We start from the raw sequence: 11898 nt of genomic DNA on the forward strand, positions 1-11898 counted from the left end.
GGGACCCTCGTTGAAGGCCTAGACCTTCAGCTTCAGCAGGGACCCTCATTGAAGGCCTAGACCTTCAGCTTCAGCAGGGACCCTCACTGAAGGCCTAGACCTTCAGCTTCAGCAGCTGGCCTGCTCTGAGCAGGGAACATCCTGCAATTCAGAGAATTCTAGCAAGCAGAGGGCTAGGCTATTGGAGGACACTGAGTGCCACACATGCTCAGAGTCATCCAGAAGGCGTGGGGCCGAGGTCATGAGTAATCATGGCAGCCAGGCAGCTAGGGATGAGAGACGCCCCTCAGCGCATGGTGGCCGACATCTGCAAGAGTAAACTGAGTGCTGCCGGCTCTCACCAGCAGGTCTCCTGCTCACTGCCTGGGTGGGAGCAGGGAGGACCCTAACTGTGGTGTTGGGGGTCAGCACCACTGCCTGGTGGTTTGCTACCATCAGACAAGAAGGGCCAGTGCACATCTGAAAACACACAAATGTGTAGGCGGGCACATGTTTCTGTGGTACCTTGTGGCTCTGTAGGGAGTTGGCTTTGCTGTTCTGAGTGGAAGGGAGGTCAGGTTTCCCAAGAAACCCCAGAATAGCCCCCAGCTGCCTGGAGGCAGCTCGCCAGCCTGTCAGTGCAGCTTGCCCCAGGCTCTCTTACTTGGCTCCAGGCTGTGCCCATGTTTCTTCAGTAAACTGAGGACCTTCAGTATCATCGGTGCGGGGTAGCTGGGATCCCTGAAGTACTTACTCAGTCATTCTGCCTTTATAGAGTGTTTGCCAAGTCTTGGCAGTGGGGTTGGCACTGAGTCTATGAGTATGGAAGGCCAGCCAGACTAAGTAAAATGGGGAACTAAATAGTTGGGCTGGGCCTTTTGCAAGAAGTGTCACAAATAAGTGATGGCAGCCTTCAGTGAGGGTCCCTGCAGTAGAACCTAGGGCCTCTTAGTCCACTAAGCCACCTCCCCAGCCCTGAATGTAAAAATTTAAAGAAAAAATTTATCACATCTTATTTGTGTGTATGAGAAGGGAATGTACAAGGCTCTAGCACTGGCTAGTCCTCTGCTCCTCCACCACTGCCTTTAGCACTGATCTTCAGGGCGAGAGGATGCCCAGGCTGAGAGGGTTCAGGAAGTGGCCCCTGTAGGGCTACTGAGCCTACCCGGAAATAGGGCTGGCAGGACTTCCTCTCGCTGAAAGTATTTTGCAATCTGTGTCCTAGGGACCCTGGCTGGCTGAGCCTCTCCAAGGCCTGGCCGGCACCACTGTTCAGCATGCTGTGCCCAAAGCAGCTTGGAGTCACTGCATTTTCTTCTGGGCCAGCTACGCACATAGTAAGGTGGCTCCGGCGCCTCGTGGAACCGCTGCTGGGCCAGCTGGATGGGCTGGGAGGGAATTTCCAGCCTGTAGACAGAGAATGCATCCAAGGTGTGAGAGCCTCTTGGGAGCCTATAGAGGAGCCTTGAAAGCCTAAAGAAGAAGCCTTTCATCACCAACACTTCCCCCTCTGGTCCAGGGTGAAGCGTCCCTCCCTGAGGCCTTTCCCAGGGGCCTGCTGCTGCTGGGTGGGCAAAGGTGTCCCTTGGAATGCTCCTCCCTGGGATGGCCTGGTGGCAGGGCAGCCTTTACCTGGGAACCTTTCCCATGGCCTCCTTGGGCATCTCCCCATGTTAGTTTTCAGTGTCCTTCAGCTGCTTGTGTCTGCTGTCTACTTCTTTGGCCCCAGTGTTTGACACACGGACTTTCCAGTCGCTGATGCTACCTCACAAGGCTGGCCTGTGCCCTGGCTCTTGTGTGCCTACCTGGTAGCCTTCATCTGGCCCTCATGACTGCCCCCACCCTCTGCTTGCTTGCCTCTGTCAGAACTGTACACTCCATGAAGCTTATCACATACCTGCCTGTTTTTGAACGTCTTCTCCTCACTAGGGTCGCCTTTTTAGTTATGTGCCCAGAGACATGGCCAAGTCGAGGGTAGTTTGCTTCCTGCCCTCCCCTGGGCAGGAGGGCAATGGGGAGCTGCTGGTGAAGCTGGGTGTGGGCGTCCCTACAGGCTGAGTGCTTGCCAGCTGGGCACACTGAGGAATACAAAAGTATCTCTGAGATTTTTGATAAGGATGGCAATGGGAAGGTGAAGATGGGAGCAGCCATGAGCCAGATGGACATCAGCTTTACCAAGAGTGAGCTGCTGGTGAGCAAGGATGTAGGCAGTGGCGGTGAGTCACGGCCGACTTGTGGGGTGTGGGCACAGCCTTGGGCGTGGTCATCGTGCATATGAGTGGGGAGAGATGCAGCTGGAGGAGAAAGGGTAGAAGTGGGACCCCATTCCAGCTTGATTCCTAGCCCAACAGAACTCCTTGCAAAGGGTTCTTTAACGGTAATGGCTTCCTGGTGCTGATGGGCATTTACCATGAGAAAGCCTAGCATCAGGAGGGCAAAGGCAGCTTTGACAAGGGCAGCAGGGACCACATAGGCTGGAACCCACTCACGGAGGACCCTCTGCCTAGGGGTTGGCAGTGCCTAGTAAGTGGGGAGTTCATAAAGATACCAGCAGACAGCGGCTGGGCATGACACCTTGGCAGGTGTGTGCTCATGCGTGTGTGCGATACCCTCAATAAAATGGAGGCCAAGGAGACCGACAAGGATGGGACTATGAAGGTAAGCAATGGATCAACCTGGGACTAAAGCCTCTGGGCCGGGGCGCTGCCCCAGTATTTGTATCCAGATGACAGGAAAGCCCTTCAAGTTGGTCCAGCAGTGTAGCTGCTGTGGCTGTAGGAGGTCCATCCCAGGAATCTGCTGCCCACTGCCACCCTCCCTGCCGTTACCTCTGTGACATGTGAACGTTTCAGACAGATCTCTGCTAGTCACTGTTTCAGGCTGGCGGCAAGAGCTGGTAAAGACGTGGCCCCGAGGTGGGTGTGGGCCACAGTCCTGGGCACACAGGTCACACCATTTCTCTCTGACCTCTGGCCATTCCCACAGATATGGGCTGCACACACCGGCACAGAGAACAGACGGGCCCCACTAGCCCTGTCTACACTGGGGTGGCTACCTAAGGCCTCCTGGACAACCTGGGGACACTCGAGCCCTTTCCACAAAGGCAGAGACCATGTTCACATAAACTTTATTTTCCCCTCAAAGGTCTGACATCCCAGTGGGGCTTTAGCGCCCCAGATTCAGGCTCCTCTGGGCTGAGGGTCTGCTGGGCCCGGATGGGTGGGAGGAGTGAGGAAGAGGAGGGGCCAATACAGGGCAGGCTGGCTGGCTGGGCATTGCATAGCAATGAGTCTGCAGCAATGTGCTGGTTGGCTGGCCTTCCCAGGGGAAGGATGGTACAGGTGAGGTTCCTTGGTCCTAGGTGCCAGGAATCCAGGCTCTGGGTTAATGGCTCTAGAAAAAGAACCCCCGCCCTTTACAAAGGGGCACAGCTAGGGCTGCTGGGCACTGGGGCCTGACTCCTGAGGAGCTCTGGTGGTCTCCAGCCCCAAGGGCTCAGGCAGAGAGTTGGTTTTCTGGGAGGGAGCTGCTGCTTCCTCTTTGGCTTTTATCATCTTCACAGCCTCCTCATAGGAGGGGGGCAGCTCAGAGGCACACAGGCTGTAGGTGGGAGGGGCCACAGAGTCAGGGTCTGGTTCCCCAAAAGACAGGGGCAAGCGCATGCCCAGTGGGTACTGCACGGAACTGTAGGCTGCAGGGAACAAGAGTGGATTTATGGACATGGTCCTCACCCCACAGTATTCTCTGCCCCCATGCTGGCCAGCGGGCTCCAGGCACTCACAAGTTACAGTGCTGTGTGCAGGGCTGTCACTGTCCACAGGGATGACCGTCAGGTCACAGGACTGCCATGCCGACGGCCCGTGTGTTTGGGTGTGTGGCTGCTTCCTGAGGCAGCAGAGCCGTACACAACTGGCCGTGACTCCACACAGCAGCACCAGGAGTATGGCAAGCAGGATGAGCCTGGCAAGGAAGAGCAAGGATCTAAGGCCTGGCCTTCTGTCATGGGGCACCCGCACTCGGGACCAGTCATGCCCAACCACCCGAGACGTGGTTAACAGACAGATGAAAAGAGAGCAAGAGAAGTCTGTCCATACCAGAAACTTCCTCAGCTAGATGCAGGCCGGAGGAGACTCCTGCCCTGGTCTCTTCCAGCCCTGGCTGGGTCTCTAGGGCTGGCCAGGGGTGGCCTTGGGTTCACTCCCAGGACACAGTGTCCCCGGCCAAATCCTTGTGCCTTCTGACTATAATCAGGTCTTGCTTCCAAGGCTGCCTGAGGCTGAAGTGCTCCCCAGACAGGGTTTGGGGGCAGTGGATGTAGCAGGTGGGGCCGAAGGGATCCGGCGGGCCTAGCCTAGGTCTACCTTCAGAGGAACCATCGGACCAGAGGCTTGGCACCTTGGTTTCCACTTACCCCACATGCCATAGGCTGCTCCAGCGGGCCTGGGGCGGGCACCTGCGGGGACAGCGGCACCTGGAGCGGGTGGGGCACCTGCTAGCTCACGCCACCACTCCAGCCTTCCCCAGCGGGGTCCCGGCTCTGCCTCTCCCCCTGGGACCCCAGCTACTTACTGATCCGAAGGGTCACAGTCGCCGTCTGCGGAACCTAGCGTCACCTGTGAGGACAAGGGTGAGCCAGAGCGGGGCGGGGCCGAACTCAGGGCTGCCCCACGTGCCGTAACCCCACCGCGTGTGCGGCCCAACCCACCTGCGACAGTGGCAGCAGAGGCAGCAGCAGCAGGATCCCCTGTGTTGCTGACCGCCCCGGGGCCATGTTCCGCGGACAAGCGGAATTCAATCCTACGGCCGGCCGCTCAGCTTTATGCGGCTCCGCCCCTGGGCCTTGTCAGCTGAAGGTCCAGGGTCACGCCCACCTTGGTATGCTTTCCTCCTTGCTCGGGCTCTCCATTGTTTTGGCGCGTGCAACGCACGCACGCACGCGCGCGCCCCCCGCCCCTCCCCCCCGTGTCTTCCGGTGGGAGCTCTGGGAGGGGATGGAGGTCTCGCTCTGGCCATGGGACATGGATCTGTCTATCTTGTATCTGACTGGCACCTCACCCAGCCACCCACACTTCCTATATTCCACATCCCACTTATAAACCAAGTCTCCTGAAACTTGCAGTCTGGGCTGCACTGGGTTGTGGCCTCTAGCAGCAAGAAGAATCCACTTTACAGTCCACAATTCCCTAGGTAAAGTTTACCTAAAGTGGGAATTTACACCATTAATGTACTAGAGCTTTAGCCTTCCAAACCACCATTCCATTCAAGTACATTTGCTGCGCATCCTCCACTTGGAGACATCTGGGAAACGGCCCAAAGCCGGAGGCAGCACCTGGCTCTAGGCTACTGAGGCACGGCAAACAGAACACTTTTCAAAAACATTTGGCTTTGAAGGTCACATTCGTGGGAAATCAGCACTCCTCCCTCAGCCTGGAATGTCTCTTCTAGCACTGCTTTTTTCCGGGAGTGTTGCAGGTTTTTTGATCCCACTGTGAACCCCGAGACTGAACTGTAAAACCCTGTTTCTAATTTCGGTGTGGCTCAGTCCTAGCACACACCTTTAATCCAAGAGCTTCCTGTAACAGGATTAAATAAAGGTAACCCTAGGTCAAGACTCAGAGCAAGCAACCAGCTGACAGATTACACAGAAAGGAGGGACTTTGAGGCGAAGGGATTTCAGACAGTGTGGAGAACACATCGGGCTTTGGCTTTTCCTTTTTCCTTCTGGGATGTGAGCTGAGTAGGAAGATCAGCTGGGTGTTTTCTCTGCCTCTCTGAGCTAGCAAGTTTTCACACCAGCATCCAGCTCCCAAGTCCATACTCGTAAAATCAAACATTTGGGATTTTCTCTCATTAAAACAACACTGGAGGATCTTATTATTCTTCCTTCCTCCCGGCCAGGCTGCTCTGCCTGCCACCTCTAGGGAACTATTAGATAGTAGTGGTCAAGCTGCAGGAGGTGGTCAGCAAACTAGGCTGATTAAGGAAGGATAGGAGGTGTGCTCACCCTTCCTTCTGCTGTGCTTTCTTCACTGGGCATGCGATTGCATGTAGCTTGGGTTTCTCCCTCCCTGGGCAGAAGTTCCTTAGGGTTCTGTCTACCACTATCCTATGCACTCCAGACCTGTGCCTTGCCTCTCAGAGGCCCTTTCTGCCACGCTGATGAGCTTAGCTCCTGTCGAGCTCCCTCCTTTGTCTTGTATGCTTGATGTGGTGGGCTAGCAGCAGAATAAGAAGAAAGAACGGAAGTCAAATGTGCAGCCTGAGGCCTGGATCAGAGCCTGGAGTCTAGAAACGAGAAGGCTGTGCCCTTACAGAGGACAGGGCAGTATAACCAGGTTTGGGTTCAGAAGGAAGTGGCCTGCCCAGGTAGTGTTTTCCCTAGAGCCGTGTCCTCATGAATCCCAGACCGGTTGACTAGACCTGTCTTCTCCACCCATCTGGCCTGAAATTGCATCAAGGGTTTGAGGTCATCATAACTGGTCAGCTCCAGTCAGGGAAGCAAAAGGCCTAGGCCTGCTGCCTACAAGGCCCGAGCAGAAATCCTGCAAAATCCTGCTTTTACAATCACAGGCTTGCTATGGGGCCACATCAGGCTTCAAGGTATGGAGTGCACTATGGACTTGTGTGAGCAGTGTTCAGGTGAGTGCCTAGAAAGGTGTCACCATCTCTATCACCCTGCCAGGCCTAGGCTGAGAAGGCTGTCTTGGTAGCTTGTCCCCACTGGGACAAAGTAGGTATGCTGCACTGATTGGAGGCAGGCTGGATGGGCTCCGAAAGAAAACATTCAACAAGCCATCCTTGAGAGGGCGAAAGCTGGGGTGGTGCTGGATGTGCCCCCTCTGCAGCTGTCCCACCCCTTGCTTGAGCTCATCTGGTTCCCTGGAGGCTTAAGGGACCTCTTCTGGACTTTGGAACCTCTTGTCCTCTAGTTCCTCCCTGCATCTTCCCAGGTCTGAAGCAGGTTCAACCCTGGCTCTGCATCCCCAGCACCCCACACTGCCTGTTCTTACCCTTACAGATTTGGAGGGGTCTTCCAGTGTCTGAGTCAGGGTGCACTCCCTCCAGTTATCTGGCAAGATCCTGCCCTCCTGGAGGTTCTTTCTAGGCAGAATGCTGTTCTGTGGGTTGGGGTAGGTGAGGTGGTGTGGGTCAGACTCCTCCCAGCTCTGTGCTTAGCGGCCACACTGCAGACTCGTGTTGGCTCTCAGAGTTTATTGATAGGCTTGTGTGTTTATTGATCGCCTGGGATCTGCAAGGTCTGGGGAGAGGCAGGGAGGTTTGGGATCTGGGGTGGAGGTGCATCTAGGAGCAGGCTGTGTGGTGAGTTGGATGATTTGTGCTCATAGTGTTGTGGGGTCTTAGAATGCTCTCAGGGAAATGGGAAGTAGCCATGTCTGGAAGGCTGAGGAACTCTGGCTCTGAGACTGTTCATTTGAACCTGCCCAGCAGGGGATGGCCAGGTCCCAGGCCTAGGGTTGGCTGGCCTGGCTCACAGCCTGGGAAGGGATTCAAGAGTGAATAGGAGAGTCCAGGAGGCTCTGCAGTTTCCTGTGGCCTCAGAGCCCAGCCACCACATGGGCTACAAAGATGACTTTGTAGGTTTCCTTGATATCTCCCCGGAGCTGCAGCAGGGATGACACCATGAGTGGATGGTCTGGCTGGAGGAAGAGGATCTGTGACAGGCTTTCCCAACACCCGCCTGCATCTCCTCAAAGGTCTGCTATGGCCATCCCTTCCCACCCAGCCTGGGCTCCCAGCACCTACGTCAAAGTCGTCAGGTGGCACCCAGGAGATGCTGATGGCCTTAGTCTGGCCGCGCTCCACAGAACCCCTGGAGGGCTCGATGGAGAAGCCCTTGTGCTGAAGCAATGGCACACTGTCCAGGCTGAACTCCACGTACTGTGAGGTTAGAGGTCAGGGACCCCAGCAGGCATGAGGACAAGAGGAATGAGGGTGCCCAGCTTTCCCTACCCCTCAACTCTCAACCAGGGCTCCCCAGAGCACATCTGGTGCAAAAATCCTACACAATGCCAGTGAGGGGCAAGGCCAGGAAAGGCCACGGGGGCCCAGGCCAGGGAGGCTTCTAGCATTTGACTTGAGCTAGGGTGTGATCACCTTCCTTAGTGACGGCTGGGTGGTCCGGATACAGCCCACTTGTAGTTCTCGGGTGGCAGGTGCGGCTGGCGTGTCTGTGTCAAACTGGACATAGTTCAAGGTCACTAGAATGGGTTTTATCTCCTCAGCTTCTGGAGGGGGAGAATGTAGCAGAGAAGTGGCTAGCTAGAGGATGTGGCCCTGGAGTGATGGGAGGGTGCAGCTCTGGAACCCTCCAAAGCAATCACCCTGCCTGGCTTTGGAGGTCTGCCTTCTTCACGGAGCCTCAGTTCACCTGTTTGCTGGCTTGGGGTGTTGAGAGCCCCCTTGTTGCTCCCTGAGTTAGCCCTGGCTCCCACTTCCCTGAGCCAGAAGTCACACGGCGGGGGCTCACCTTCTCTGTGCTCTGGGTCAAGGGTAGGGATCACTGTCAGGGACTCCACAGGAACATCCAGGGGGTCTCCGCCTTCTACAAACATCATGTGCTCACGGGCGGCGCCTTTTAGGAGGATCTGGTGGGAGATTTTCTGAGGACAAGAAGCAGAGCATCGGGCCCTGCATCTCCACAGTTGGGAACTGAGGCTGGCTCAGGGGCAGGGCCAGGAGAAGCAGAGGCGCTGATCTGTGGACAGCCTCTAACACGGAGGGTCTGGTACAGTTAAGCGGCCCATGTGGATCCCTCCCAGGAAAGGGTGGGGTCTGTGGGGACCCAGCTATGAGTGCTACCTTTTCAAAGAGCACCACTTGAAGCAGGTCAGCGAAGTAGAGGCTCTCATGGTCTGGACTGAAGGTTACGGTAAATTCTTGAGTCTTCCCAGGGAACATGAGGCCCTCAATAGGCACAACACTGAATACGCTCTGGCCATTGTGGTTCTGTGTGCCTGTGGGTAGGACAGAGGTTATGGTCAACACTACCAGCCCTATCTATTGAGCTATACCACTTGGTGTTCCTTTTTTGCCCAGCCTTTCCATGATCTGTCTTGCACTGTTCTACCACAAATAACACTCTCATTTCCCAGCACGGTCTATGCCCCTGTGGTTCCTGGCAGGGTGTTAACTCACCGACAATTTCAGTCCTCTGCTCAGAGGAGGTAAGGAACTTCGGCAGCTTCTGCAGGGTCTCGGCCCTTTTTTTGGAGAGGCTCTCCAGCCGAACCCAGAACTTAATGGGAAGTGTGGATTCATTCTGTAGCTGCAGGAGCAAGATGTCGCCTGACCAGCATGCCCTGAGCTGCCCTCTGCCCATGGTCAGTGCCCTGCCTAGGTTGCCTGCTGCTGGGTCACCCCTCACGGGGACTAGGTGTCGCTATGCTTCCAGCCCCTTTTGGTGCTGTCACCAGCAGTTAAGCACAAAAGCAGTGCTCGGGACTGCTGGTATTAAGTCCCTCATCTCACACTTTCCACGGCTGGCCGGCAGCCTCCTTCCCTGCCCGGCTGTGTGGCCAGCCCTGTGCCTGCTCGTCAGAACTCCTCCCAGCTGAGCCACACCCTCATCTCTTCTCATCCCCTCCCTCAATCCCCTCTGTGGAAAGCGCCCTGTGTGGTGCTCGGCTTCTGGACTCTACCAGAGATCATGGGCAAGTAGGTGGCCTGAGCCTAGGGTGGAGCTCAGGGTGAGCCAGGCCCGTGTCGCGTGGAGACGAGGGAGCCCAGGTAACAGCATGGACCCTCCTTACAGGTCTGCCCACTGTGGGCACCTGCAGAGAGCTGCAGAGAAGCAAGCCAGCAGCAAAGCGGAGGAGCAGTGAAGGCCTGGTGAGGAGGACACGGAACACCCTGCAGGCCAGCGCTTCGGCTGAGGGGCGACGGAGGGGCACGCTCAGCTTTCCTAGAGGGAAAAGCCCTGGGGACCCTGTTAGGAATGCATCGAAAATGACAGCCTCTTGGCATTCCAAGGAGGCAATCTGTGCCTCCAGTGGTTCCCTAGCCAGCTGGGTACCTCCCAATGTGGAGTTTACTGCCGCCGAAAACTAATCCCTTTCCAGGGATTAGGCCGAGACAAGGGCTTACTTCACCTTAAAGTTTGTTGATACAGACTCTCTGGCAAGCACATATCCCATGTTGAGGACATTGCCTTCAATGGAGCATGTAATCATGGAGGCCACGCCTGTGCCCATGAGGGTGAGGGTGATAGTGCCTCTCTTGGTGATGATGTCCAATGTCTCCTGAGCCTAAGGAGATCACACCCTTTAGCAAAGAAAAGACGCAGGAGCACCACCGTGAGCAACTGCCTGACAGCCCTTGCTGCTGAGGCAGCCTAGGGATCTTTGCCTCCACAGGCTTGCTGGGAAGAGCTGGGGTCAGGAGGACAGGCTGCTTTCAGGCTCCAGCTGGTCATTCGGACTTGAGAACCCAGTAGTGTCTGCCAGTAGCCAATGGGGAACCCAGGGCCGCAGCATTGCTGGGGCGCTGCACTCACCAGTATGCTCTCATGGGGTGAGAAGGAGACCACCAGCGTTTGTTTGTCGCCAGAGCACAGCTTCCTGGAGGGGTTCATCAGAACAAAAGGGCCATTGGGGTTCAGCACTGAGAACTCCAACTGAGGATTATCAAGGATGATGATAACATTTTCAGGCTCCGCCTCACCCTCACTCCCACTGCCAGCTCTGAGCGGGGAAAGGATACTTTGAGGTCCTCAGGGGAAATGTTCTGGAAGGTGATCCTCTTTATGCTCCGATGCCCTGAAATGCAGCAGAGTCAGGTAATAGCTCCAAGGCCCCAAAGAGAACCTCTCTCTACAGCAAAGTCAGGAGGCAGATGGTAGCCGGAGTGGCCCTGCTACCTAGGGTGGAAGATATGCCCTAGGGAGTAGGGCTGTCCCTGTAGAGAAGGACTTACCCACAGCGATCTCACCGAAGTTGAAGACGGTCCTGCCTTTGTTGGATATCACCACAATGGATGGAGCCACGGCTGGACACCACAGCTCCAGATAGAGAGTATTATGGGGGCTAGGACCAGGACGAGACCAGGACAAATAAGGCCAGATCAGGTGGCCCTGTGCCCTCAGACCTCAGATCTGACCAGTAGTAGAGAAGGGGCAGTGAGTTTACAGCCGGTCACACCCTACCCTGTCTCAAGAGCTCCATACCTGAAGCTCAGTGGTTCCGATGCTTTCCTGTCTTTGATGTCGCCACTGGCAACCACGCAGGGGACCACAAACCTCTCAAACTTGCCCTGGAAGGCTCTGGACAAGAGGGCTTGGGCACTCTGGTACTCATTGGAACTGGAATGAAGCGACATTACATTCATGCACGTTCCTCATGGCTCTCCAGAACTGCCCCTAGAAGTCAGTGTGGACCAGACCTTCCTCAGCTGCCACGGTTATGCCTGCTCTGGGACTCTGCGTGGGCACAGCAGTTTTGTCTGATGGCCTAATGTTCCTACCCTTCTCTGGCTCCTGTAGGGACCTTCTTCCCTACTGCATACCCTGGTCACCCACAGAGAGGGAATATATGGCTTTGTCACTCCAGAGCCATATTTCTGGGTCCACAGGGTCACTTCCTGGGCTGGCAAGACTGGAGTCAGACCAGGAAGCAGATTGTTCAGAGGGACACCAGGTCCACTGGATAGAAAGAAAAGCCCCAGGTCCAGATATTTCTGAAGCCAGTTAGGCCTGCGGCACACAAGCCAGTGAACCTGTACTCCAGGTAACATGTGGGAAAACCTCCACTAAATAAGGTGAATTTCATGGGGGAGAGTTTGTGGGATGCTGGGGGGAGGGCTGGGGGGATGCTGGGGGAGGGCTGGTGGGATGCTGGGGGGAGGGCTGGGGGATGCTGGGGGAGGGCTGGTGGGATGCTGGGGGAGGGCTGGTGGAATGCTGGG

General features: G+C 56.0%; 1 protein-coding gene across 2 annotated transcripts in view; it reads right to left on the reverse strand.

Moving 5' to 3' along the window:
* Nucleotides 1–3095: 3095 nt before the first annotated feature.
* Cfap74 (cilia and flagella associated protein 74) overlaps nt 3096–11898 on the reverse strand; it is a 56828-nt gene continuing 48025 nt past the window's right edge. Inside the window, exons 29-39 of one of the 2 annotated variants that reach the window (XM_055615145.1) lie at nt 11162–11296; nt 10912–11021; nt 10699–10754; nt 10493–10612; nt 10089–10244; nt 9136–9265; nt 8800–8954; nt 8468–8600; nt 8095–8225; nt 7744–7878; nt 7467–7637 (exon numbers count right to left, since the gene is read on the reverse strand). In XM_055615145.1, coding sequence (XP_055471120.1) covers nt 7536–7637; nt 7744–7878; nt 8095–8225; nt 8468–8600; nt 8800–8954; nt 9136–9265; nt 10089–10244; nt 10493–10612; nt 10699–10754; nt 10912–11021; nt 11162–11296 — 1363 coding nt within the window. In that variant the 3' untranslated portion in view covers nt 7467–7535. Of the gene's footprint in view, nt 3671–3760; nt 3940–4390; nt 4433–4548; nt 4593–4684; nt 7638–7743; nt 7879–8094; nt 8226–8467; nt 8601–8799; nt 8955–9135; nt 9266–10088; nt 10245–10492; nt 10613–10698; nt 10755–10911; nt 11022–11161; nt 11297–11898 lie in introns of those variants that run through there. The other variant, XM_055615146.1, reaches the window with a different exon arrangement.

This window comes from Psammomys obesus, unplaced genomic scaffold (genome assembly GCF_907164565.1).
Source record: "Psammomys obesus unplaced genomic scaffold, mPsaObe1.curated_primary_1811, whole genome shotgun sequence".
Classification (NCBI taxonomy): Eukaryota; Metazoa; Chordata; class Mammalia; order Rodentia; family Muridae; genus Psammomys; species Psammomys obesus.